Source organism: Chanos chanos, chromosome 5 (assembly GCF_902362185.1).
Source record: "Chanos chanos chromosome 5, fChaCha1.1, whole genome shotgun sequence".
Classification (NCBI taxonomy): domain Eukaryota; kingdom Metazoa; phylum Chordata; class Actinopteri; order Gonorynchiformes; family Chanidae; genus Chanos; species Chanos chanos.
Window position 1 is genome coordinate 21517203 of NC_044499.1, and position 26112 is coordinate 21543314.

Genomic DNA, 26112 nt, shown 5'->3' on the forward strand with positions numbered 1-26112 from the left:
ATGTGACATTGCATTCAAGTCTGTTTTTCCATATGCCTTATGTATTTATGTGTGTGTGTGTGTCTGTGTTTGTTTTCTTTTCTGTGTGTTTAACAGGAACTGGTTGGGAGTAGCCCTCCTCAGAGGAACTGGAAGGGAATTGCTATCGCTCTACTGGTTATACTCGTCATCTGCTCTCTGATCGTCACCGCTGTCATCGCGCTGACCCCACGTATGAGCCTATACTTATCATCTCTGCTCGTTTCAGATCACACACATCCACACACTGTGATCTTTATTAAAAAAAAACATACAATAACAATAAGAGAAAGCAGAGTCTGCTCACACAGAGCAATGAAAGTAAAAAAAAGCAAAGCAGAGCACCAAACTGCAATAAACTACAAACTGAACTACAAACATTTACTCTGTGTATAACCATGTGCAGCACACACACACAGTGTTTTCTAGATACAGTTGCTTTACCTCTTGCACAGAGAGACAGCCTCCCCTGTTTTGAAAAATGAATGCAAAAAAAAAAAGTTCAGATCTTCACAAATTCTCACTAGTGAGAGTATGTTCTTTTAACCATACTCAGCAGTTACACAATTATCTACGTTTCAAACATGGGAAATATCCATGCTCCATTTCATATACGTCTTCCAGTGCATGTTTTGTTGAGATGAAGTGCTGAAGATGTGGTATTGGTTTTTCCAGAGATGAGAGGTCAATCCTCTGATAGATAATGGGGCTTTAATGTAGATAATGATAATGATTCAGTTTCATTTAACATAGATTATTGCACTGTAATAGCCTGAGTCATTTATAAAATTGGCAGGACATCCAGAGGTGCCATTTGAATCCTTTTGGCTGAAATTTTGTTCTCAGTGTTTTATGTTCAAATGACAATGAGAATGCCAATTTTCTATAAGCCTGTCACATATTAAACTGCTCAATCGTTACAGTTCAGTTTATTATCCATTTGTAATTCCCCCCCCCCCCCCCCCCCATTTCCTCTATTTTAAACGGAAGAGTCTAGCACTCCAAGCACCAAGCAGTCTGTCTAATTCTGTAACTGAAACACTTTCCTGTAAAAATGTGACCAAGAGAATAATCTAGAAAAAGGTATATTCAAACATGCTCGGTAAAAAAAAAAAATGACCTCAGACGAGCAAATCATAAAAATCTGTGCTCTAAACAAATCTGAACAAAAATTTGAGCGAATATTCAGCACTGGGGTACTCTCTCTGCCATTGCCCGGCAGTAACTGCTAGGGACAATAGGATAGCTGTACAGTTGCTTGACAGTCCAAGTGAATTATTTCCTGTGCAGACTTGTGTAAGCTGGCAGGTGAGAGGATGCAGTGATTCAGTGACTCACATGTTTCAGAGGGTCCATTTGCCAGGTTTCACTCTCTCCGATTTGCACAGGGCTCATGCAATGGCAGATTCTCATGATCATAGAGATAAAGTAAACGTATATCAAACTGCAGGGAGACGGGGTTAAAATGGTATTTAAAAAAAGTAATTTTGGGTGAGTGAACAAAAATAGTTTAAATCTTGATAAACACTGAATAGCATTGATCCATGTAGAAATGAGCCCCCCCATGGTCAGGTAAAGTTAGGTGATGGGAAAATGATAAAGTGATATATATATATATTTTTTAGTATTGTAGTAGGAGTTTCATGGCATTTTGATTGACATATGCCCTAAAGTTTCTGCCATTTTTTCCTTATTCTCAGAACTCGATGTCACATTGTTCAAAATGCTCCCACAGCCAATCTTGTATGGTGGCATCAAATTTCTCACCACGGTCACCTGTGGGTATAAAGGGACAGACTGAATACCGGAAGGTAGTCTCCTCTATATGAAACAAGAAAAGTCTGGCTGATTTGGATCGATGTGTTCAGATCAATAGTGTGCTAACTGTGGAATGAGCCGTTGGGTTAGGCCGGCCTTCCATTCTCCTGCGTCTCCTTCCACCACTCCTGATTTGCCACGGCCTGCCACAGTGTGTTGAAAAGAGAATTGCTGGCGGAAAGCAGTCGCCTGGAGATGGTGTGAGAAGCCAGACATTGTTATGACACTGTGACAGATTCTGTTTTTTTTTTTTTTTTAATTTGTTGTTTTGCCCTGTTATGGCACTCCCCTGGGTCCTGAGAAAGAAAGAGACAGAGAGAGAGAGAGAGAGAGAGAGATTACTAAAAACAAATCCATGAGCTATACTCAAGAAGTTTATCAGGGAAAAAAGTCTACCTGCTTCGCCATAGGAGATGGAACAGTATCTCTAACTGACAGAAACTCAAACTGACAGACATTGGCTTAGAACAGAAAACTCAGTGCAATAAAAAACAACTTTAAAAAGCAAAAAAAAAGTTGCTTCACTTGGACAAAACAGTGTCTCAGAAGGAGAGACAGTGGTGATAAACTCAAAACTAGTCAGAGAGTTACAGTAAACTCTCTGAGACATCAAAGCACAATACAAGTGAGAATAAGACTCCAGGAGGTAGATGCATCACAGAGACAGAAGTTCTTCTCGTTCTTAGTGAAAGGCTAAATATCAACACTAACAGCATATTCAGAGTTAGGTGAAGAGAGGTATTTCAGAAATAGTTTGTGAAGCTTTCTTTTGCACTTATGCTTACATTATTATCATTCATTTGTGACTGGCCAGTAAATATGTTGTTCACATTAACTTGTGAGACAGATTTAACATAAAAAAAAACTGAGAAATAACACTATTTCCTCATGTCATATCTATTGTTTTTACATTGTTTTGTTGTTGTTGTTGGTTTAAAAGCAGTATAAAAGACTTGTTAAAACAGATGGGCCTAGTATTGTTGAAACTTGCAGAGGAGACCAATCAGTCATTAGCTATGTACATGGTTATTTAATAGTTATTAGCAAATGATCAGAATCAGAATCAGACAAGGAATTTGGTTACGGCCTATGGTGTCTCTCTAGTACTACAGGCATATACAGACAATAACATGTTATTTACAGACCAGAGTACACAATATTCAAGCAATATACAGACAATATAAGACATCAATATACATAAAGTGGGTGTGGAAGTGTAAACAACAACAGTAATGTGCGTCACATATGTGGGTAGTGCAAACAACAGTAAAGTGCATTAAGTAACAGAATGTACATGATCAATGGTAATGTGCATATGTATAAGGGTAGTGCAAACGAAACAAGACAAGACAAGACAAGACAAAAGAAGTAATGTGCATCACATATGGGAATGGAAGTATGATTATTGTGCAGTAGGTAATTGTCTTGTGTGCCTTGTATTCATGTAAAAGAAAACAGCTTAGAAATGTATTTGATGTTCTATTCCTTCATTAAAGATGAGCTTTTACCCAAAGGTGCTTCTCTAATTTTTTAATAGTTCATGATATCTTAAAATCACAAAGCCATATTAATCAGTAATGGAGAACACTGGTGTGAACAAAATCCAAAAGCTGCTCCATAGCTCTATATTCTTGTGTTTTCATTCTCTATATTGTAACTGTATTTATTGTAATGTAACACAACTTGTTGTGCTTACAGCTGACAATGATGACCTGGCCTTGATGAGTAAGATTACCATTCTGGACATCTTCAGCAAGGATCTTCAAGTTCATGACCCTGAAGCTAAGTGGCTTAGTGGTAAGTAAGACAGAATTGACTTCAACCCTCCCTTGTTACCTCAGTGTGGCTCTATGTTAATGCTGTCTGTAAGTATAACGATTCATTTCAGTGCCTCATGGCAATAGATTTGTAAAGAGAGAAAGATTACACCCGTTTGCCCCAAGATGCGTGGTTTTGAAACCTCACTCTAACGCTAAAGTACTCCAAACAGAAGTCACCATCTAATATGGATTCATGAGGAGAGAAGCTAATTCTAATTGAAACTGATGTACCTGTACATCTAATTACTGTTTCTGGACAAGCAATGACAATTGTGAACAAGGCAGTTGGAGTTTAGGGTAGACTAGAGGATGATCAGAAAAAACTGATTGCCAGCAAAAGAGATTCTACCAGGGGTAGGCAGGCTACCCAGAGATTCTCGATACGGGGACATCCCCAACAAACTACAAGCTCAAAGAGGCTAAGACAGTTCAAAGGTCCTCTCAGAGCCAGGATGAAAGATGGACCAAACAGGATGAATATTACAGGAACAACTGTCATGGCAACAACTAATGAGCAAAGGACCTCGAATCCACCGAACCAAGGCAAAGTGCAGTTGGAAGAACCAGATGCAACCTTGCACTGCATCAGCAAGTCAGACAAGAGGGATTCAGAGCCAGGTTGAGCACCACAACATTATCAAATCCAGTGTTTCAGATGGCCAGCAGGGAGAGCATAAAGGCTTACAGTAGGTGGCAAGTCCCCAAGATGAGTGTCAGTGCAGTTTATGAGTGTACAGATAGATTTTGGAGAAATAACATCAAAAGAAAGCATTCCTAGGGAGGTGGGAAGAAGAGAGCGGTTATTCTTGAGGGCATGAAGGCAGGTAGAAGAGCATGAAACGGAAAGGCTGATGACATTTTGGGTCCAAATTAAGATCAGATTAATCTGCGCTGAGCATGGCAGAGTGGATGCAGAAGCGGAGGAGCAAGAAGGAGGAAGCAAGGACGAGGTTTTTCAAAAAAAAAACCTTCAAGTATGCCAGGGGCCTCTTAGTTGGGAAGGCGAGTAGAAAGCTGGAGATCACCAACAACTTGAAGACCACGTTAAGCACCAACTCAGCAATCTGCAAAAGAGCGTTCCACTCGGATCCCCGGGGTATGTTCCATGTCCCTCCAGGCCAATGTCATAGTTCAACATCGCACCTCCAAAGCTCAAACAGATTATTACCATTCAGGACATCTTCGGCAAATAGCTTCAAGTTCATGACCCTGAAGCTAAGTGGCTCAGTGGTGAGTAAGATAGAATTGACCTTGACCATCCATTGTAACCTCAGCAATCACGGGAGATCAAGCAGATTGTAGGAAAGCCAGAGGGGCCTTAGCCCCGGACCCAAATGTCATACCATGCAAACTATACAAGAACTTCTTCATAGTTTTAAAGTTACTGTGAAATCTGATGAGAGGTGACTGGAAGAATCAACACATTACAGCAGAGTGGCCAACAGCAGTGACCGTCTTTATCCCCCAATGAAAAGGAGTCTCATAACATCAGTTCAGAGGCATTTCCCTACTGATTGTGCAAGGTAAGATCTTCTCCTCCTTGGCAAGGAGAATTTCCAACTATCTCCTTGAGAAAAGCTACACAGACACAAGCTTTCAAAAGGCAGGCATCTCAGGTTTTCCCAGGTGTGTAGAACACGCGTCTATGATCTTGGAACAAATCCAGGCTGCTAAACAGGAGAGGTCAGACCATACAGTCTGGCTGGACCTGGCAAAGACCTTCAGCTAAGTCCCCCATGAGCTCATCAGTTTCGCCCTTGACTTCCTCTTCCACATATAATCCTGCATTAGGAGTCTAACAGACTGGTATTTTTGACTTGAAGATTTACGATATGACACAGGAGCACGCGACCGTCTGGCAGCAGCTAGAGAAGAGAATAGTGACAGCATGCTCAATATCTCACACCATTTTTACAGCTGATTGTGAGGTCATCTTGAAAGGAGCAAGGCAGACAATCTGCGATCCAAGCCTGATCAGTACAGAAACTGCTGGCCTTGCAAAGCCATGGTGATGATGTCACAAGCATCCTTCAGAACAAAGCATGCATAGCACAACTCCCAAAAAGGCCAGAGGAGTTACTCTCATGGGCCAGAATGAAGATCAAACTGGCAAAGTTTCACAGTTCATCAATCTGTTAAGGAATAAGAAACAATCAGACTTTTTTTTGTGGACATTTAAACAATCTACTGCCATTTTTGACAGATCAAGGGTGCAGGTTTGGTTCCATCTGGGGGTGGGGTTTGTTTTAATAAGTTTCAAGGTTATTTAGAGCCTAATATCACTTTTGTCTCAAAGGGCTTTACATGCCCTCAACAAACAAAACCGGATGTTTTTTAGATTAGTGACAACCTAGCAACTCTAAGATACATTTATTGTCACCCATGATTCAAACTACAGAAATGTCATAAAGAGTGGGGGGTTTTTTTCAAAGACATATGCAAAAATGGAGGGTGGGTGTAAACAAATAAACAAATAGATAAAATTAAGTAAACAGAAGCACAAAAGGGAGCTTCGACTCTTAGCCATGCTCTCGCAACCTAATAAGGTCAACTTCTTTGACTCATATAATTAGCTAGTTAATGCTACCTAGAAAGATGTGACATTATTTAAAGCTGGTACTGAGTGAATGAACTGTCCTCTCATCTAATGATATATCTCCTTTCTTCCTTTCTATTCTGTATTTTTCAATAATTTAAACAAATTTAGCTGCCTCGTCTTCATTAGCTCTGGCTACATTTAGAAAATGGCAGTGACTTTTTTTTTTTTAAGTCAAGCATATTTGTACTGAAACTCTCCTATCTCAAGAGCTTGACATAATGGACCAGCAGTAAAAAAAAATACTGTTTCACAATCACACAGGCAATGTTAGAAACTTCGTTTTAAACACCACCAAACCTTTGAAGAACATATATTATGTTCTACAGCAATATGGCATTTGCCTGGGTACAAAATACACTCAGAAATTGCTAAGAAAAAACATTTGAAGATTAAGTCAGACTAAGAAAAAAGTCAAATAGCTTAGGAGAGTCAGAGGTGGTAAAACAGACTTTGATCTGTCGGTGTACCTGTCTGAATTTACCTGGAGTTACTACCTTGTTACGTGTTGCTGAAATATCTCAAAAAAAAAAAAAGTACTAAAATGTTAGACTCAATAAACTGTCAGACTCTAAAAGTTATCTAAAATGAAGTTTGACAGCTAGTAAAAAGAGCACTTCCCAAAGCAGATGGGTCAAGATAATTAACTGCTAGAGCAGAAGTTTGTTCCTCCGTATAGATCAGTCCAGTCCCTCTAAAGAGCCTAGTACATCCCAAGACATCACAATTAGCATTTTTTCTTTCTAATACCAGATTAGCATTTTTCAGTTCTCTGCCACATTTAGTCTATTAGCATTTCACACTTGCTGGCAAATGCCATATTAGCATGTCTTCTGCTGTGGTCTGTATTAGCATTTCCCATTAGTATTTGCTGGCCGGAGAGCTACATTAGCATACTCTATTTAGCGGTCAGCATTAGCATCTGTTATAGGTTTTGCAGTGTGTTCTCATATTAGCATGTTCTCACACAAAGTACACAGTAGCGTGTTTTATCAGCAACAATAAATTAGCATCAAGTTTACCAAAACACCCACTCTCTGTGTATTTAACATGCCCTCAACACTCACATTTAACATATAAATGATTTTTAATAAAGTCAGTATTTTAGCAGTGCATGCTTTCTTCAGCCTTAAACCTGACTTTAATATTTTTCATGTAACAGAAAGGTCAACAACCTTTTTTTAAGTGATCATTCCATGGGAAAATGGACAAAATATATTCATGGTGTCTTTTAAAGAATTAATTCACCATTACAATAAAAAAAAAAACAAACAAAAAAAACCCTTTGTCTTGTATCTGTGTTTGTCAAAGTATTCCAGGGGCGCAATGCGAAGGGGCAATTTGACGCCCAGTCTTATTGTGATCTTTGCTCACAAGGTATTAGAAATCCGACTGATGCACTGATTGTAAGTCGCTATGGTAAAAAGCATCTGCCAAATAACTAAATTGTAAATTGTAATTATGGAAGTACAAATGTGACATTAATACCTGTAATAGATTTTAAGAGGAGGGCTTATGAAGAAGCCTCTTTTTTTTGCTGTTTTTGTTCTTTTTAAACCTCTCCTTTCTCTGAACATTGTACTTTTGCATTTATTAGATAAACAAGCTAAGCGGAACCATGATTTCTGTCAGCATTAACCAGGGCCCAGTTGTTCAGAGGTTGTCTGATCGGATTTTGGGTTTCGGATTGGATCAAATCTTGAAAATGGGTTGTTCAAAAGAAAAAAAAAAGGATTCTGAAATGCGATTAGATCACGTAATCCAATCTTGGTTTTGATCTGGATCAAATCTTCAGTATGTGTTGTTCAAAACTTTTTAGCAGGATTGGGATACTTGGGATACTGATCCAAAAAATCAGGATTATCCTGATCCCAGCCAACATTATGTACTGGTTTTTCAAAGCAGCATTGCGTTGGATCACCTTGATCCAGATACAAACATATCAAGATTACCAAATTCGGATTACGAGTGCTCTAAATGGAACAACATATCACAATGTAGGCTACTAGCTATGTAAAGTACAACAGGTAGAGTAGCCAGCATGGGGGCACCTCTTTTTTATTACCATACTGAAAGGCTTAATAGGTAGCCTAATGTCTACTTTATCACTGTAACAGTTAAACAAATCAAGTGCAAAATATAAATAAATGTATATATACTACATGATACAAATGTTGCATTATTTGACCGATTTTAAAGTTTTATTACATTTTCCTGAATCCACCCTTCTGCCGGTATCAGGATAATCCTGATTTTTTTGGATCAAAAGTATCCCAATCCTGCTAAAAACTTTTGAACAATACATACTGAAGAATTGATCCAGATCAAAACCAAGATTGGATCACATGATCTAATCCCATTTCAGAATCCTTTTTCTCTCTTGAACAACCCATTTTCAAGATTTGATCCAAGCCGAAAGCCGAAATCTGATCAGATTACTTCTGAACAACTGGGCCGAAAACTTTGTATCTGGATCAGGGTGATCCAATCCAATGTTGCTTTGAAAAACCGGCACAAAAATAAAATTGATTACCTAATCCTGGATAGCAAAACATGGAATTTCCAAATCCGGATCATTTTGATCCAGATTAAACTTTTTGAACAACTGGGCCCAGGAGTCAGAGCTGTGACCTTAAATCTCATCCTACTTATAGAAATCTCAACAGGACATTGTTCCCATCGCTGTATGTGAATCCATGTGGATCAGAGGAATAGCTCAATCCTTTTGGCACCCTAAGTCCACTTCCAATAATAATGTCACAGGGTGTATCATCCAAAAGTACACACAAAATATTTCCCACTTTGATTTTCTTTCCCCTTGTGTCACCCAGAGGAGTCAACAAAACATTATCTCTGTTCAGAACAATTCACCTTTTTATAATTTTCAAGATTTCAGGATCTCTTCGAGTCTTAGGGACCGTCTTAAGCACGTATCTTTTGCATGGCGTTGTGTACTTTGATGTGTTTTACTCTATTGCGTTTATAGCCTTGGCATAACTGAAGGGGTTAATGAAGAGCTGCATGCCCACACGTTTTCTTCACATAATTTACATACTGCTTATGCTGTAACAACAGGATAGGTGTTCAGTGTATGGGAAGAAGACGTGGAGAACAGCCATCAAATGAGTAAAATGATCCATGAATGCATTCCTGGTACCCATATGATGATATTCATATGGAAATTTATATGAACTGTCATTCATGTTAAAAGATGTACTGCAGGTTACCACCAAGACTGTGTTGTGTGTAGCATACATTAAAAAAAAAGGGGGAAAAGAAAAGCATGAAGCATTAGTAATCCTTCTTGAAGAATATTCTTTATGGCACATTAAAAAAGGCATCTGGATATTTTTGGTTATTTTTCACACAGGATAACCACATACGTTCTGGGGGTAGATTACTATCATGGCATATTAAATCATTTACAACAGTAAAATCATCTCAAGGACCATGCAGGCAATGTGTGTTGCTGAGGCCTGATCTGTGATGTATTATCCATATAACGCAATTTTTGGTTCAGTACTGTCGAGTGCCCTCAAATCCACTCGAAAAGTCTCCTTCACACAGTCATTTGTTACATATGTTGCTGAACTCATCAGGCTATTGAATTATATGAAATTAGAGCATGCGCACACACACACACACACACACACACACGCACACACACAAACACACACAGAAATGTGAAGAGCATCTGACACAGAGTGTAACATCTCTGATAGATGGCTCTCATATCAACCCATGTTCAATGTCATTTATGAAAATGAATTACAGTGAAAAACCCCACCCAAAACATCCATAACCATCCACATCCTGCTCAACTCATTGCTTTCTGCTGCCCTCTCTGACATCACACGAGCTGTCGTTGGTTGCCATGACATTACATATGTTTGCAAATCACCCACTAATTGCAGTTTTCCTGTGGCATGCCATATTTAAAGAGATCGTTACACAAGTAAAATGTTCCTTGAGGAAGCTGGATTGGAGAAGATAAAACTGAACAGTGTGTGCATATTTTCTCATGTACTGTTCTTTTTTTTTTTTGTATTCCCCTCCTTACAGTACATGGGTCATTTAAGGCTGTGTTTACACCAGGGGAAAAGCTCCATTATTTTAAGTCAGACGTGCTTTGCGTCTCCTCTCTGAGCGTGCTCTTAACGCGATCGGTATTCTGTATTATTTATTAGCCTGGCATAGAAGTACATTCAGGCCTGTAACCTACAGACTGTGCAGGGGTTGGAAGGGGGGTGTGTGTTGGAAACTTAAAGTTCCGAGACTTAAAGACCACAGTCATGTCAGTAAGTTAAGGGACACTATAAAACCAGGACAAACAGAGGTTCTCCAAGACATGAAACACTAAGGAAAAAACCTCATACTTGTGTTTTACAAAATGGAGGAAACCTGTGTCCAGAATCACTAATGTGTAACACCTATATAAATAGGGTTTTCACTTTTTTTTGTAAGCTATTTCTATCAGTGGTCCAATGACAAGCAGTGCTATACAGTTTCAAGCGGTGTATGACAAGCAGTGTTAAATCCTGCTGGAGTCGACGACGTTTTCTTTACAGACACGGTGACGGTTCCATTGTGTACTCGCCTTTGTGACTGAAAAGAGTGACAGAAAACTGAAGCACACCATTTAGCATATTTCCTTTGTTTACATATCCTGAACAGAAACATCTGTCCTCTAGGCATAACAGTGAATAATGACTATGCTTGAAAAGGTACTTTGTGCAGTATCCACTCTCACTAAGTCATATCCCAGGTGAGGGTTTGGCCTTTAACACTGGAAATTCAAACTCATGACCTATAAATGAGAGGTTTAGTAACTGGAGACATGAGAGTGGAGATCCATATTACCAAAAGACCGGAGGGTCATTGTTTATTTATGATTGGCTCTGATGTGCACGTACACTGTACACAACCCGAAAACGTGTTATGTAATTAATATCGTGATTGTGTAGGAAATCGAAAAATCATTTTTTCTTCTTTTTTTTCTCATTTGTCTTTCAGAGACCGAGCTGCTGTATCGGAATCGGAAAGGCGATGTGGTTGTACACGATTTTGAGGCCAATAAGACAGAGATTTTGGTTGGAAACCAGATGTTTGTGAGTGATTGTTTACACTGTTCTCAGTGCAGCATTGACAGCGCAAACTCATATTTATGTCATTGGCATTTCTGGCTTGAAGGCACAGAAATTAGAGAGTAAATATTGCTTTTTTGGCTGCTCTGAAAAAGATCTGCTTTCCATTTTCCGAATCAGCTCACTCAATCATTGGACTTTTCCAAAAACAAAAGTAAGTAATAATATGTGTGTTTTTCTTCTTGGTTGTCCAGGAAACCAGCAGAGCCACCAAATATCAAATATCCCCAGACCGGACCCACGTGCTACTGGCCTACAACGTGGAACCTGTACGTCAAAATTTATCTATTTAGTTCATTAGTTAGTTTGTGAAAGCTCTCTTACTACAAACACTTGGTTGAAATGTCATTCAAAGTCATAATGTCCTCCCATTTGTTTGTTCTTTTCTTCTTTTTTAAGATGCCACCAAACTGTCATGGAACAGAGTTTTACAATATTACATTCAGTGAAGTGCATACATTCTATAGAGTTCAGTGTAATATCTTTTAATGGGTGCGGTATTAGGATGTGGTTGTTAAATATATCATTGTAATTTTCTATCTGTTTTTTTTTTAAATTTCATCTACACAGATCTATCAGTATTCCTATATGGCCTCTTACACCATCTGCAGTCTAACAACCCCGTGAGTCTGGCTTTCCACCTGTTTCTGACACACTTTAACTTCAGCTGACTTACTATGACAAATAGACTTCCGCATTCAGCAGGAGATGGCACATCAAAGGGGCGTATATCACTCTCACAGACCAAAAACAACTGCTGCTTTATGATTAATTCTGTTTCTACTGCCATCTAGTGGCAGAAGCTGGCTTTACCTGACAGTCCATTGTCCCATGGCGTAACTGTGTTCTTTGATTTACACTCAAAATCATGGCATTAGAAACAGATTATATTCAGATTTTGTGAAATGTAATAACGTTGTAATGGATAACAGCCAGGCTGATTGGCTGAGCATACACAAACATCTACACATACACACACACACACACACACACACACATTAGCATACACACAAAAATATATTAGCATATGCAAGCACTGTATCTCTTTCTGTCTCCTTCTCTCCATCTTGCTCCTACTCACTCTTTCTCTCTCTCTCTCTCCCTCTCTCTCCCTCCCCTTCTCTTGGTGTTACATGGTTTCACTCTCTTTCTTTCTCTCTCTCTCTCTGTCACTCTCTCATTCTGTGAAATGTATTTGTTTCCTTTAGGGACACAGTGAGTCTGGTGCCTCCTGAGGTGAAAAATGCCAAGCTACAATACGCTGGATGGGGGCCCACGGGACAACAACTGGTAAGAAAGTCTCCCAGCACTGATACACAGCCCTGTCTGGCACATGAACCTGTTGTTTCATGTCAGCACATGCTGGTCACACACAGTTTTTTCTGTTTTTTTTGGTTGTCTATATATAATACTGATGGTATATGTCCCGTGTTCTGTAGACTTGCCTCTTAGAAAAGAAATGTACCCACCATTTTAGAAATTTCATAACAATCATAAACACTAACATTAAAATAAATAATGACCAAAACATCTAATAAAAAAAAAAATCAGATCAGTTCTAAACAGAAATTTGGACACATCTACCGGCTAGTGTCCTGACTGAGGTCAGATCTTGTGTTGTGTCTTGGCCTGACATGTGTGGGTTGTTTATAATCAGTAGCGTGGGGATTGGCTGCAGAAATAAATGGCTTGCAGTGGCATGGAGGCACGGTGACAGATGGCATTTGACTGGCACAGATCCATATCAGGGTTCCTGGCCTTTCTGTGAAAATGCTTAGCTATGTCTTAAACTGACCGAGTTTGTGTGTTTGTACTGACCTGACTGTGAATGTGTGTGTTTTAACTGAGCTGACTGTGAGTTTGTGTGTTTGTACTGAACTGACTGTGAGTTTGTGTGCTTGTGAGTTTGCGTGTTTGTGAGTTTGTGTGTCTGTACTGAACTGACTGTTAGTGTGTGTGTTTGTACTGAAACAACTGTGAGTTAATGTGTTTGTGAACTGACTGTGAGGTTGTGTGTTTTTACTGAACTGACTGTGAATTTGTGTGTTTGTACTGAACTGACTGTTAGCATGTGTGTTTGTACTGATCATGTACTGATCAACTGACCATGAGTTTGCGCCTTTGTGAACACATGTGTTTGTATAATGTTGTATAATGTGCATCAAATATTGGCACTGCACAAGAAAATTAATGAATGTGAATGAATGAATGAATGAATGAATTATGTATCTCCCTCAGGAGTGCATATATATATATATATATATATATATATATATATATAAGCATTATATTTAAATGCACTCCTTTATTGTAAAGTCAAGGGACTATTACAAGGCACTTAAAGATTAGCTAACTACACTTCAGCAGGTATCAGCAATAAACTGGTTGTAATTAGCTATTACTTATTCTCAGTTGGTGGGTAGAAAAGATGCTTATTTTTCACATCGGCTCACAGTGGGTCATTAGAATTGAAATATATTCATTAGGCCAATAATAACACATGTACACTCATTTCCTAAAGCAGGAAAACAACCTCTTTTGTTTTCCAATTACCACTGCTTTTTTTGAACAAAGCTGTTTGTTTCTGTAATTGCATTTTGAAAATGTTTCCGTGCTTAAAAGACGCAGTTTGATTTGCATGTTGTAATGGGCCATTAGAATTTGAGCTGTATTTAAAAAAAATCTTACATTATGCAGCTGAACATCACTTCTGGCTCTGTAGTACCTCGACATTTTACAATCGTCTGCGATTATATCCATTGACAATTTAGATGTGGTACTTTCCACTTACGGCCTGGAAAATGAATGTGAATGCCAGCTCAACAACTGAAGATGAATTAGTGCACAGCAGAGGCATACTGACACATACAAACATACATCTATCATTTACAGTATAATATAAGATAATGTAATATAATATAATATAATATCATCCTTTGCAGTTCATTTTAAGATCTGAGATGAAGAATTCTCTAATATTTTGTGTTCTCATTATCGTTAATATGTAATAGGAACCTCACTAGAGCAGATATTGTAATGCTTCCTAAGTTGTTTCTCACATTGGAAGTGACACTGTGAAATTTCACTTCTCTCTGAACCTCTTGGTTTTGGATAAGTCTCTAAATCTGTCAGATTGCATCAGTACAAGTTTGTCTTCCCACTATTGATTTCTGTGATTCTTTTATCTCAAAAAAGAAATGAAAAATTGATCCTGAGGCTGATCAGCCACATGTAGTAACTGCTGCTCTGCTCGGATATTGGGAGGATTTCTGGGAAATTTCAAGCAATTTTCAGCCACAGTGGGCTAAAATAAGTCACAACAGCCACAATGCAGCAAGAGATAATTACTGCATTAAGCACACACACACACACACACACACACACACGAACGCACACAGAGACAAACACACATAGACTGACAGACAGACACACACACACACACACACACACAGAGTCACAGTTTTATCTGGTCTGTGATGAAGCTGTCTTTCTGTGCATTACGTACTTCATGACCACAGCCATTATGAGAGGAAATGTGTTGCGACATGTGAACAAGACCGGACTGTGTGTCTGTGACTGTGTGTGTTTCTGAGTGTGTATGTGTATCTGTGTCTGTGTCTGTGTGTGCGTGTGTGAGTGGCGGAGCATCAGGTGTGTAATCTGTGGGTGCCAGTATGGGACGCGCGGCCCAGCGCATCACTGAAGCCACTGCCAATCAGTCTGCTGTGACAGGGCTATCAGCAGGAACCCCTGCCCTCCCTCCACACTGAAGGTCACCTCTCTGACGAGGAAAAGAGAGAGAGAGAGATGTGAGGAAGGGGTGGAGAGAATGAAAATATGTATGATTACAGAGAGAGAGAGAGAGAGAGAGATGTATGGATAAAGACAGAAGAAAGAGAGTGCTGGCGGGAAACCAAGACAGTAGGAGCACAGTGAAGAGAGCACTGCTGTTGTCACTGTTATTGTCACTTATCAGTCTCTGAAACACACACACACACACACACACACACACACACACACACACACACACACCTGCTGTATCTCTCTGTAATATCATCCCCCATCCTCCTCCAGGGGAGCTTTGAAGCTCTCTTTTCATCTTTCAGTGTATTTTTGAAGCCTCTGTTTTTCTCTCCACTGTAACAGTCAGCTTCTCCCTCTTTCTCACTCACAGGATTCAGTGACTCATGCAGTGATATTTAGACGACTAAATATACCAAATTACTAAAGCATTGATTCATTCCCTTGCTCTTTAGAGCTGCCCATCATCTTGTTTGCAACAAGCGTCTCGTTAACACTCTCCTCTAAGCTAATGATGCTATACTGTTGACATCTGGTCCAGGCAGTGAACGGCCAGTCTGTTTCATTGTTTTCGCTGATAGGAGCCGATCAGTGGCAGACAGTATGTAACCTCAGCACCAAATAACCTCAGAGGTCAAAGAACTCTGTCAAAGCACATTTAAATCATATACTCCCAAACTCATCATTGATTTATCAGTTTGGAAGTTTATTCATTATTTACTGTCTCTCTCATGGCGGATAATTTGATTTTTTAAATGGAAAAAGGGAAAAGTTGTTTGCTTGTTGTCAGATGAATCATTTTAATCATCTGAAATTGCCTGGGGATTTTAATATGCTTTTTTAAAAAAATGACATATTTCTCACTCTGATAAACTGTGATGAACAAAGACACTGAAGATCATTCTCTTAAGTGCTGTATGCGCGCACGCATCCAAACTTTACACATCCCCGCCAACATCTCCTCTACTCAGACAGACAACAAAACCATAGGTTCATTCATATGCATCTGTATTCATTTGTGTTACACAGCTCCTCTTGTCTGTCTACTGATACAGACGCCAGTATCCACCCCTTCTATGCCATCCTCTATACTGTGTACAGCCTGCTGATTCAGACAGCATGGTGTGAATTCACAGCCAAATAAATGCAACCAGAGCCTTCTTACACCTTTATCACAAAGGCTGGCACTCGCAGCTGTCAATCATTCTGTTCACAGAGTGCTGGCAGACACGACAAGCAGCAGAAGAGTAACAGAATACACACCAATACTGATAAATGTACCTTTAACAGTAGATAGACTTCTATAGTCATTTACAATTCATTTCAGCATTTAAATGTTTTTTTTTTTTGGTTTTAAATTTGAAATCCATGAGTATTTTGTTCTTCTTATTGTCATGAATGTTCAGCGGGAAGGTCGTTAGAAAGTGTACGCTATTGTTGTCTGAGTTCTTTCTACTTTTCCGTGTGACTGCATTATCATATTAACACGCGGGTGATTCTAATCTATTCATGTATGATTACCACTTGCTTTATGAAATAAATTAAAAAATGAAATAGAACAAGTGTCTGGGAAATATGGTACCATGCTTTGTCTTGGCCACTGTGTCACCAGTGAAAACAAAAATAAACATTAAAACATGAATTATCTTTCCTCTCCTTAGATCTTCATATTTGAGAACAACATTTATTACCGTCAAACAGTGAAGGACCGAACTATCCGCCTGGTATCTACTGGAAAAGAGGGAGTTGTCTTTAATGGATTAGCTGACTGGCTCTATGAAGGTAAGAGGGTGACATATAGATATTCATCAAGTCTGTGCCCACATAGAATCAGTCGTACGTGTTTATCAGTAGTTATTTACTGTAAATAACAACAAAGCCATTTTTCTTTCTTCCTCTTCTTCTTCTTTTGTCTTTGGGTGTGTCAGGGTAGGGCTATATCTTTAATTTTATGCAGCTTTTTATGGAAATCATGGTTTTCCTTTTTTTTTTCTTTAAATTCTAATCACAAATGATTGAATTCTAAAATCTGGGGAAAATGTGTGTACAGTTGCAGTCTTGCAGACTAATGGTGAAAGATGTGGCCTGTTATACATTCATATCATCATACATTTTAATAATCATTTATTCAGAAATTCACTCTCAATACAGCTAGCACCATTAAGATAAAAGAATCACCATTTAGTGGTGTAGGTGTAATTTTGAGTAGATTTAGGTCGTTGTAGAAAATGAGAGTTTTTGGTGAAAGGAGGAAAAAGAGTAAGACAAATCTAAGAATTTAATAATAAAAAAAAGCCTTAGGTGCTGACAAATGCCAAAATAAGTTTTATAATGAGCCCATATGTCAGAAAGGGTGAATTTCAACTTTAAGGGTATTTCTGGATTCATTTTAATGGCTTGCCATCACTAGAGCCACTCTTTCCTCTCAGGAGCTGTGTGAACCTATTCATTTTGGCTTATTTAAATTAATCTCGCATTTGTTCCTCCGCTGTCATCTAGCAGTATTACATGTGGATATGAGAGTCTGAATCTTATAGGTGCCTTGGCTCTGGGTGCAATCTGACACAATCCTTGTGAAGTTCACTTTATGTGGCCCCATCATTTACCGCATATGAATCATTTATTAGATCTGAATCTTTTAACAAGACATGGAAAAGAGAGGGACCTGAAGCCTAGCCGTTATCACGTCTCTCCTCTCGCACTTGACACCAATTCTAAACATGATAGCCTACGATCTGTCACCTCTGTGTCACATGTGCTGTTTTGACCAACCTGAGTCAGTTAATGTACAAGATAAATGTAAATGTGTTGGAAAAGATTTTTTTTTTGTCTTAAATAGATATCTGTGGAAGAGCGTATGCTGCAGGGCTGTCTAAGTCCAGTCCTGCATGGTGAGGTAAAGGTGGGGGAAAATTGTAGGATATAGGCTCTCCAGAAAGATGATTTGGGAAATATTTTGTATTCTCCAAGCAGCAGTAAAGTAAGTACAACTGGAACCCTGCAATGCGTTTAACTACCACCAAGTCCGAAGGACTACAAAACTAATAAGAACTTACATAACTTTCCACTTCCTGTAATTGAACGTTATTTACCACAGAGAAGATAATCAGGCAGAACAATGAGAAGAACATAATTAGGCCTGAAGCGTAAATCATCAACATCTTCACCCAAATACAGGATTAGTATGCGCTTTCTTCACTGTGTGGTGCAGTAAAACGTAAATTATTAGAGACAGTCTGGTCTGAGAATTTGATAGGAATAAATCCAAGGGTAAGCCTTTTGATAATCTTTAATACAATATCAGTATTAGAGTTAAAGTTTAGGTACAACCACGCACAGCATTCTTGGAAATTAATATCAAATAATCCACTATGTTATGCAACATGCTGTGTGAGCCGTGTTTTGCGAGTTGCGAGTTTGTCTACATATAGAGGATTATAATGAGGGATGGGCTCTTTTTTGTTGTTGCTGCAAAAGTCTGTTTCTGTTTTCTCAACTATGTCAAGTATATGATTGGTCTTTGTAAAGAAAACAGCTGACATCTGCCATAACTCAGAGTTAAAGACCTGGCCCTTGGGCATTCATTAAAGGAATAGATGTTAACATTGTTTACATGGTGCTGCGATTATTACATTAACGCGCGAGAGCAAACTATCCGTCTGCCACTAAGAGATGCGCAGCAATTTGTTCACTGCAGTCGTGTTATTGCAGCTGTGATACAAAAAATGCGATCACCAAGGAAGTCATTTTTCATTTTAAACTTTTAATCTCCTCTTTCAGTCTGCGTCTGCACATGCACTACGCTTATCAATGCAGATAAGTTCTAAGAGACAGCACAGCGGCGTAAACCGGGGGTGGGGGAGGCTGTGTTGAGAATGATTGCCATGCGTAACAGGACCGATGTCACGCTAAGACGACGGTCCGGGTCAACCGTGTCAGTGCTAGGGCGAAGCACTGATTTATCAAAGCCGACATCTCATCAGGAGATCCAGGGTGGGAAGACTCGTGTTTTGGAATCCGAAATGACAGGGAAAAAATCACGAGAGACAGAATCTTTGCGCGGATAGTTTAGAATGGTATCAAACTCATTTGGCTTGTTATCTTAGCTTTCATGACGGTGTTTCTTCTTCTTTCTTTTTCTTTTTTTTACCACAAAGGCTGCCTTTTGCTATGCTTTATTTGAACTAACGTCATTTTGCTATTTTGGAGTTTTCACACTTAGCACAATGCCGTCATCGGTTCATCTCGTTGTGAGAGTGCAGAGAACTAGTTGATTTAGCATATTTTAACACTTCTTTATCACTTCACCGGCTTTTGTATTTTAGTTCAGCACATATGTGGTATGGTTCAGCGTGAACTTTTATGAACCCAAATGTTTTAGTCATTCTGCTCCATTCTGGACCTGTCTTCTGTTGTTTACCTCCAATTTTGGTTTACTGAACAAGCTGAGGTTTTACGACTGTAGTCACGATATTTTCACCTGCAACACGGAGTATTTCTCTCAGTAGAGACTATCATTTTTCATCTTAGCATTTAGCAAAAACATATTCACCCCTAGCCGTCGTGAACATATTGCAAAAATGACGCTGTGGATGGAAGGCCCTCTCCCACCCCCACCACCACCCCCATGTCGCAGGGCACATCAGGTCTCCCTGACGCAGAGCTGCAAGTCCTACAGAAACTTAGTGGGTACCAGTCTGCACGGCCCTTCCATTCTCCATCGACAGGCTGGGATTGAACCTGTCATGTTTCCCTCCCTCAGGCTCTGCTCAGACAGACCCCATAAATCCCTGACCCAACAGACTTACCGCTCCCATTTCTTAGTTTGATAGTTTTACACAGATATGGATGAAGGCCCCCCTCCTCCCCCAAACTCCAACTCCTCAGTGGGGCCTGCACATTTTTTTTTGTAGTATTTATTTATTTATTTATGTATGTATGTATGTATGTATGTATGTATGTATGTGTTGTTGTTTTTTTTAATAACTTCAGATGTTGTACCAGAAGCAATTTTTCCTTGTTTTTACTTATTGATCAGAAGATTAGAAAGCCTGAAATGCGACTTTCTTTGTGGAGGGTGCAGAGAATGCTTGGAGTTTGTTTGGGTGTCTGGGTTATAGCATTGGGCCATTCTAACCGGTCTAATCTGAACATCTAAACGGTGCACCATGCAGCCTCTTGGTCATTGTGTTTTGAGTTGTCTTCTCAATGCTGACACACACTTACAGTTTGTGTATCTCTTTGGACTGTGTGTGTGTGTATGTGTATATGTTCGTGCCACCATTTTCCTTTGCTTGAAGGAAAGCATTAACACATCTGAATGTTATTCATTCTGTATTCTATTCAAGTGTACAAATAAGGCAGCTTTAAATGGTGGGCAGTAAATGATAAACAACAGAAGTGGACCACTGCTATGCCCTGAGCGTATAGCTCTTTTCACAGAGGTCTGTCAGAACGCTCAAGGATCTCTACTGCCACCCAGTGGATGACTGGGAATTGCTTGTTGGGTTTTGTTTTCAAATTGTAGAAGACTAAGGTCTAAAATGTCTCTTCATTTGATGCTAATTCTGTACCTTTTAGCCTGTTTATTTTTTATTTACCTGATAATCCAACTACTGTAATGCATTATATTTCTCCATGTCTTGTCCATATCTTTTTTGTATCTATTCTAAGATAGGATAGGAGCAAGCAAATAGGATAAGAGCAGCAGTTAGATTACTACAACAATATGATTCCAGCAGCAGTCATTAGAGAGAACGAGGGGAAAAAGAGAGAGAGAGAGAGAAAGGAAGAGGAAGAGAGAGAGAATATCACAGAGGGGCAGAGGAAGGCAATGGGGTGAGAAAAACGAGAACGGGCAGTATTCCATGAGGTCGTGCGTCCGTTACTGAGATGTGCATCGTCACTATGACTCAGTAGAACGTGGTCAGACTCCTGGAGTAGAGGTGAGACATATCGCTCCTGCTGGAGGCCTGGTTTTAATTAACAAGTGTTAGGCTCCCATAGAGAGACACCATTGTTCTCACTGGCAGATCAATTTACCGCCCATTCTGGAGTAGAGGAGAGGGAGAGAGGCCGCGGCGATGCTGTGAGATTACGCTCAGAGTCAGTGACAAGGCGACTGGAAATATGCCAAGTTTTCTGTGAATATAAATGCATAATTTAATTACATCGCATGAAGGCGGACAGTCACTCTGTCATTCATTATTTATTATTTACATGGGATCTGGGTATTGTTTATATTGTGTGTATTTTAGAAGTTATGAGATTCTGCAGACACATTGAAAACCTTAAACAGGATCTTATCAGACTTACACTGGTGTCCTGTCTCAGTGGAAAATGATCTTCAGTTTAACAGCCTTTCACATGCCTTTTCATGGATATTAACCATCAACACAAATTATAACTCTCCCAAGAGGTCAGTGAAAAATAATGGTTTGATACAGTACAAAGAAAAGTGCATTTACGTGTTCAAAGCAGGTTGAAGAGCAATTCAATTTAGAAAACCCTCCTCTAGGGATATATCGTTTGATTCATTTGTCAATGGAGGGGCTTGTCCATTTTTTGTACAGATTGTCTTTTTTCAAGGTCTCACACACACACACACACACACACACACAGACACACAGACACACGCTCAAACACATACACCTCTCTCCTCTTCTACTAAACCCCACACTATAAAAATGAGCTGGAACAGAATAGCCACAGAGTAGCTGTGCACCCAGACCAACACACTCTGTTCATATCCTGTGTCTAAAGCCAGTAAACACAATATTAAGCCTCTGGTTATACAACTTCATTTCTTAGAAGGCAAAGGCAGCACTGAACACAAAGCAGAGAGAATTCATTTCATTTTCTTTCAATTCACTCTGTTATTGCTCAAGCACTGAACCAAGACTGTCCTTCCCTATTTTGTTTTGTTTTGGTTTTTCTTTTTCTTTCTTTCTTTTTCTTGGGCATATTTTGTTTGGAACGTAATTGCCTAATGATCTGTGGAAGGGACAGTTTGCATCTGAATGAAATGTCTTTTTCTTCTTCTTCTTCTTCTTCTTCTTCTTCTTCTTCTTCTTCTTCTCTGTGCTTTTTTGTTTGGAGGGGGGTGTTTTTTAGCAGGAGGCAGAGGTTCTGAGGCTGTCATGTTTTGAGGGAGAGAAATGGGCCTCCCCAGGTGTGAGGTTAATGCTAAAATGGACAACATAAATCAAGAGTGCCTCTTTTTTTGCACACGGTCTGCCCAGTGGCCTCTACCTCAGTTTCCGCTCAACCATATTTCACTCTTAAAGCGTATCAGTGTCAGAGCTTCCCTGTCAATAGCAAAGGCAGCTGTATACATTACAGTTAGTGCATACGTGTAAGAGTTATTATACTATAGATATTTTTGGCACGCAACGCAAAGCAAACATCATTTACAGACAGGTCGATACAGACCACAGAATGTATATTTGATGGATTCTGAAATATTTCACAAAAGGATTTCATGACTTTTATTGTGAAATAATTCAGATGGATGGTTTTCCTAATATAACAGTAAGTATATAATAACATTTTTCGTTTCTTACCGCAGGTTTTTTTTTTTTCTTTTTCCACTCCAGAAACCCGGCATTAAGAATGTGAAGGTAAAACCACTGCTGGTCTCTCTTCTCTTTCAGAGGAAATCTTCCAGAGTCACATCGCACACTGGTGGTCTCCAGATGGCCTCAGGCTGGCATATGCCACCGTCAACGACACCCTGGTGCCCAAGATGGAAATCACCATGTTCACAGGCTCCCTGTACCCCAACGGACAGGAGTACCACTATCCCAAAGTGAGTCGTCGTTGCCTCACCGTATTTACCAGAGTAACACCACGGCAGCATCACGAAACAGCTACAATGAACAAAATATGGTGACAGATGCTAATGCATAATATACTGATGCTCAGCCACACAGCTGCACTCGGAAATACAGCATTTACAGAATTGTCTGTTGTCTGGTGGCAGTGTAGCTTTGTACGTGTTGTATGTATTCGTTATGTAAGTCGCCTTGGGAACAAAGTGTCTGCCACGAGAGTAAAGGTAAGGTAATGTAGTACTACAGCAGGTTCCTTAGCCCCATGCTCCCAGGTTCTGCTACCGCAGGTCCACAGCACTGCACAGTTTAAATCTCTCTGCGCTCTAACGTATCTAATTCAACTCATTGGCTAAGTGTCAAGCGGATCATTAGACGAGGCAGGTGTGTCAGAGCTGTGGGAGCAGGATCGGGATTGGCCGGCTCTAGGCCAGACTATTAGCTGCTGTCCTGCCAAACCGAGCCAGAGTTGGCAAAGTGCTTCATTAGGAAAGTAGCCGGTTGTTCTACCCTGACCTTAGCAGGTTGTTGTAAGTCAAAGATGGAAAGTATGGTGTGCTCTCTGCTGCCCCCTGCAGGCTGGGGAGGAGAACCCTGTGATTTCCCTGTCTGTGGTCAGTCTGAATGGACCCCCACACACAGTTGAGATAAAGAAGCCAGAGGACCCCAGGATGGGGTGAGTTTCAAAAAATAAACAAATGAATAAATAAAAAAAACTTTTGGAATACAAAAATCAATGTGTATCCAGTCAACAAGTTCAAAAACTAAAATTACTTATTGATCTTGATACTTATTTCATAATAGATTTATGCTATTTATATGTATTTTATGGGTGGTTTATATTTAGAGGGGTTTTTTGTTGTTAACTAGTGCCAAACTTACATAAGACTTGCACTGGACGCCATTTAAATTATTAGATTGTGTGAAATTTTAGAGCAGTGACTAACAAACAGTGTCTCACCCTCTCCTACTGATTTGAGAGGAAGCAGAGATTCTGAGATTAGATTCTTTCTCTTTTTTTTTGTTTCAGAAAGGAGTATTATATAACCATGGTGAAATGGGCCACTAGCACTAAGCTGGCTGTGAACTGGCTTAACAGAGGGCAAAATAACTCCATTCTGACTCTGTGTGAGGCGACCACGGGAATTTGCACAAAGGTACCTGAGCGCTGACATCCTCTTACCCACAAAGCCTGAAGCCTCTGCTCCTTACATACACACACACACATACACACACACACACACACACACACACACACACACACACACACACACTCACTCATTTGGACTGATATGTAACATCCTGTTTCAAAATATACAAGACGTAGAGGTAATACATACTGAAGTGTTAAATATTGACAGTGCAGACTAATACATGTCTATATTTTTAAATAAAATTGTATGAATGTTTCTCATATACATCCTACCATTATTCACAGTGTTTTATGTGCATTATCTAGTGAAAATTTGTCATGCTTGCAAACCTGTTTTTTCCCTGCTACTGCACGTCTTTCGTCCACGTCTGTATTTTTATTTTGTGACTCTCTGTACCACTCCGCACCACCTGTCGTCTTTTTTTCCCCCGATTATCCCTCGTCTGCTCTCTGTAAAGTCTAACCATCATTATCAGTCGTTATCACTGCGGTCTGTTAACTCACTGCAGCAGGAATCTCCTCTGCCTTTTTTTTTTTCTTTTTCTTTTTTTTTTTCTCTCTCTCTCCAATAGCTTTCACCAAATGTCACATTAGCATAGCCAGTGTCACATTAGCATAGTCATTTAGTTGGACCATAATGACATTTTTATTCAGGAGGCATGATATAACAGCTAATGTTTTGATATGCCCAGTTATAATCTCTGACTGATTTAATTGGTAAAGAGAAAACAGAAAAGAGAAGATGTAGCAAAAGGAGACGTGTCCTCATGAGACTCAAAGTGAACAGAGTCAGATGTGTTTCCTATACTGAGGTCTACTCCAACAGACTGAAAAAAATTGTATGTGGATACTGGCAGAATAGAGGTGTACTCTATGAACGTGTCTGAATGCTCTTTGGCGATTGTTTCTCTTTTCAGAAACACGAGGATGAGAGCGAGAGCTGGCTCCACAGACAGGTGAGTCATAGATACTGATTAGACAAAGACCAAATTATAACTCGACACCTTTCGGCTTTGAACGGCAAAGATGACTCAGTGAAAAAAAGAACAGCACGTGCCAACATGCGCGTGGGCGTCACACATTGCAAGCATGAATCAATTAAGAAGGAAAGGTGAAGGTCTATAATCTGTTACGGATGAAAAAAAGTCTTTTAGACGTCCTCTCACAATTGCGCACATGTTTACACACAAGAGAAATTGAATAGGCACAGACACAAACGTTGCTCTTTCCTCGCAGAACGAAGCTCCGCTCTTCTCCAAAGATGGCCTGAGATTCTTCTTTATTCGGGCGGTTCCTCGAGGGGGCAGAGGCAAATTCTTCCACATCTCCATGTCTTCGTCCCAGGTGAGGAGGCGCTGGGAGCGTGTCTGACATAGACGCATTGCTCTTCATCTGAAACGTACCGCGCTCCTGCTCTCTGCTCCTCTTTTTTTCCTGATCTACCCCAGATCTTGTCCTTGTTTCTCCTTTTGCTCTACTCCTACTCCTGTCTCTTATCCTGTCTCTCTCTCTGTATTTCCTCATGATACACTGTCTTATCCTGTCTCTCTCTCTGTATTTCCTCATGATACAGTGTCTTATCCTGTCTCTCTCTCTGTATTTCCTCATGATACAGTGTCTTATCCTGTCTCTCTCTCTGTATTTCCTCATGATACAGTGTCTTATCCTGTCTCTCTCTCTGTATTTTCTCATGATAAGTCTCTGATCCTGCAGTGCTTCCGTCTTTCTGATATTATCATCTCCTATCCACCGTTGACAGAAGTCTATTCACACACACCCAATCCCAGATTCTTTGATAAAAATCCTCATAGAGGGTTTGTACATAGATGTTGTTTGTACAGAGAGTGAGGTACAGTTCTCTGAATGGCCTTCGTGTGCTGTAGTGGGAGTCTGTAGTATGAGTGTTTAAGATCCAATGGTAGGCCACATGATC

The 26112-nt window shown here is 39.7% G+C and overlaps 1 protein-coding gene across 1 annotated transcript in view; it reads left to right on the forward strand.

Annotated features, from left to right (window-relative positions):
- dpp6b (dipeptidyl-peptidase 6b) overlaps positions 1–26112 on the forward strand; it is an 82449-nt gene that overhangs the window by 45202 nt on the left and 11135 nt on the right. Inside the window, exons 2-13 of the mRNA XM_030774136.1 lie at positions 97–211; positions 3535–3633; positions 11266–11360; positions 11591–11665; positions 11967–12019; positions 12605–12686; positions 16859–16979; positions 22850–23004; positions 23605–23702; positions 24057–24183; positions 25097–25135; positions 25416–25523. Of these exons, the coding sequence (XP_030629996.1) occupies positions 97–211; positions 3535–3633; positions 11266–11360; positions 11591–11665; positions 11967–12019; positions 12605–12686; positions 16859–16979; positions 22850–23004; positions 23605–23702; positions 24057–24183; positions 25097–25135; positions 25416–25523 (1167 nt within the window). The remainder of the gene's footprint in view (positions 1–96; positions 212–3534; positions 3634–11265; positions 11361–11590; positions 11666–11966; positions 12020–12604; positions 12687–16858; positions 16980–22849; positions 23005–23604; positions 23703–24056; positions 24184–25096; positions 25136–25415; positions 25524–26112) is intronic.